Genomic DNA, 3,188 nt, shown 5'->3' with positions numbered 1-3,188 from the left:
TGAAACAGTCAAGCTGACTCAAATTACCATTAAATTCTGTGCCCTCGGCGCGAGGTTCATGGCACTGGGGAACACCTCCCTACCCTACTAGTCTAGGGGGTCTGGAGAAAAAACAAGCAATGGTGTTTCTTTAAGAAAACACCCCAAAAGGTAGACGAGGCCACTGATTTTCTTCAAGGTGTCAGGCGTGTGAATGAGCACAGAAAAGCTTCCAGACTGCACCAAGGGGCTGCTCAGGAAGATTCTGTGCGGGAGGGCAGCTAGTCCGTGAGTCAGGGCTGGGAGGAGTGGTGGACGAGCCCAGAAATCATTCAGGCCACCATGGGCCACCGGAGGCTCCAGCCTACAGGCTACTTAACAGCCCGGGCTTCTTTCTAAAGGCACTGCAAAAACCAGGACAACGATGTGCGTGTGTTTCCACCTTACGTACGTAGCTCCAGGACGTTAGCAGGTCAAATACAACCTACAGCTCTCAGAGTCTGAGGACACAAGACTGTCCTGTTTTCCCCTTGGCTGTCACAGACTACGATTTGCAAGCCATCAGCGAGGTGATCGGTAAACCTCCAACATCACAATCATCCCAACATGTAGCCCCAGCCCTGCCCCACCGCACCCAGGTGTGTTGGTGAGGACACTGAGGGCAGGTAAGGCAGTTCCCATGTGCAGTTAGAGCAGCATGGACTGCTCCTGTCGCGTCTTTTAGAAAAAGCACCTCAGTCGCTCGGTGTCGGCAGTTAGGGTTAGAAAGACAGCGTTACCATTAGCAGGGAGGTAGGTGAAGGGCTGATACTGGCTTCTCTTCCTCTTCCCGTTGCAGACGTAGAAGCTGACCTGAACCGGGCTGGTGATCCTCTGGTTGCGGAACGGTGGGATCTCAACCACAAGCGAGTTCTAAGAGAGACGCAAAGGGAGATGACGGCCACACATCCTCTCTGCCCGAGGCCCCACACCTCTCCTGGGATTCCCACACAAGTAGTGTGCGCCGGACAGACCCCCATTCCGAGCAGCGCATGAGACACGGTGTGCAGAGGTTGGGGTGGCGAGGGTCCACTGAGCCGGGGGAGGCTGCCCAATGGACACCTAGGCAGTGACAGCTCCTCAGAAGGCCAGGCTGTTTCTTCCTACCCGAAGACAAACAGACACACTCACAGACTGAGTTGTTGGTGGAAGGTACCTCTCCACACAGTGGGTACCTGGTCAGGGAACAGGCAAAGCTGAGGGAAGCAAAGGGGCTTCCTGAAGGTGTGCCCAGGACAGACCTGACTAGACTCCTCCAAGGTCTCCCTGACTGGCTGTTTGTGAAAATCTCCATGAAAATGGCCAACATACACAAATCACAGGTTTCCAGGGTCAGCCACCAGTTTTGGTGGAAATGGTAGAGGCTTCAGAACAAAAGCTACTTGGTGAAATGAGTCAGAACCAAGAGGAACACGATGTGACCAACTTGCCCAGCACATCTGGATCAAACAAACATGTAGGGCCCAGCGTTGATTAGGGGCTAAAGTATCGAGTCCCACAGAGACGTTTTAACACACGTCTGAACAAACAACGTCTACTTGAGCTTTTCCTTCTGTTCTCAAAAAGAATCTGAAAGGACAGAAAAAAAAAAAAAAAAAAATTCAAAGCAAAACAACTAGTGTCTACTGAAGTAAAAAGAAAATCATGAAGCCGAACTCCCCCTTCTGCTCCTGTTAAATGTAACTACGCTTCCTAGATGCTCTCTGTGATCTGTGGAAGTATGTGGCAAGTTTAGGATCTCAGAGATACTAGAAAAGATGGGCTGGAATCAGGGTTGACTTGCTGATAGAAGGTCAGTGTCCAGGATTGGAGGGAAAAAATGAGAAAAGCGAGTACAAAGGTGGACTAGTGAGGGTTAGTGTGGCGGCCGCCACCATCCAAGTTTCTGACAGAAACATCAGTGATGCTATATCAATAAAGGAGCCAGTGGTTACGAATTGGGCTACGAACCTCAAGGTCAGCAGTTCGAAACTACCAGCTGTTCTGCGGGGAAAAAAATGAGGCTTTCTGCTCCCGTAAAGATTTACAGACTCGGAAACCCTGTACAGGGTCGCTATGAGTTGGAACCGACTCCCACGGCACCCAGTCACCACCACCATGCTTATCAATGGAGTCCTGGTACCACACTGTGGGTTATAATGTGCTAGACCGCAAAGTCGGTTTGAACTGCAAGGCCAGTGGTTCAAGCTCACCAGCTGTTCCTTGGACACCCTATACAGGGTCGCTATGGGTCGGAATCAACTCAACAGCACTTAACAACAACAATGCTCATCAAGGGCGAGTGGGATGTTTGGGGGCTGTGCGTATACTCGGCCCCAGGAAACAAGGAATGGAATGCGGAATGGGAGAGGCCCTTTCAGAGAGACCAGGACTGGTCCAACTCTTTCTCTGTTTCTGCTACCATGTGATGTTCCTTTAACAAGGAGGGAACATGCAGAACCATTCACTGCCTCGCTTCTTTTGTTAATCAGCTGAACTGTAATAACAACAAAATCTAAGCAGACATGTGGCCGACTTCACATCAAGCCTCCTCCTTACAAAATCACGAGCCCTGGATGCACAGAGCAGATGCCTGAGGAAGAGTACCATGGCCAGAAAGATAAGACATAGGGAGAGGACTGCTAGGTCACAAAACAAAGGGCTCACACATTCCATGGCATCCTGGACAGTCTGTAGTCCCATGCACAACGCAAGGACCCCCTAGACCGTTCATAGCCCCCTGCTGGACAGACCACAGCCTCCTGGACAGAACCCCACTCAGCAGGCCTTGGCTGCTCGGCTGCCAATTTCATTTCGAAGAAGCACCAGTTCTAAGGCTTCCGTTCACCTAGACAGCAGTGTCCTCCTCAGAGGCAGAAGACGATGACTCAGGGCTAGAGTCAATGCCCTGTTACATCCCACACCAGGCTCATGCAACTGAAGGCCCACCAACATGCCACTGCCAGCCAACCATCTTCATCATCACCTGTTGGGGTGGGGGTGGGGGTTTAAGAAGAGAAGACAATGCTCGGGAATGCTGAGGGTTCAGAGACACTGAACCTTCACAGTGACATCAGCTTCACAGCAGAAGTGGGAGAAGACACAGCTGACTCTGTTGAGGTGCTGAGGGGAGGAGGAGGGTGCTGAGGGGAGGAGCAGGGAGCTGAGAGGAGGAGGAGGGAGCTGAGGGG

General features: G+C 51.6%; 1 protein-coding gene across 2 annotated transcripts in view; it reads right to left on the bottom strand.

The window, feature by feature from the left end:
• Positions 1-699: 699 nt before the first annotated feature.
• Positions 700-3,188, bottom strand: part of NFATC1 (nuclear factor of activated T-cells, cytoplasmic, calcineurin-dependent 1) — a 58,730-nt gene continuing 56,241 nt past the window's right edge. For both annotated transcript variants that reach the window (XM_006875889.1, XM_006875890.1), the window contains exon 8: positions 700-891. In XM_006875889.1, the coding sequence (XP_006875951.1) occupies positions 700-891 (192 nt within the window). The remainder of the gene's footprint in view (positions 892-3,188) is intronic.

The sequence above is a fragment of the Chrysochloris asiatica genome, unplaced genomic scaffold, assembly GCF_000296735.1.
Source record: "Chrysochloris asiatica unplaced genomic scaffold, ChrAsi1.0 scaffold00345, whole genome shotgun sequence".
Taxonomy (NCBI): Eukaryota; Metazoa; Chordata; class Mammalia; order Afrosoricida; family Chrysochloridae; genus Chrysochloris; species Chrysochloris asiatica.
The sequence above is the reverse complement of the archived record's forward strand: the minus strand, read 5'-3'. Positions and strand labels throughout refer to the sequence as shown.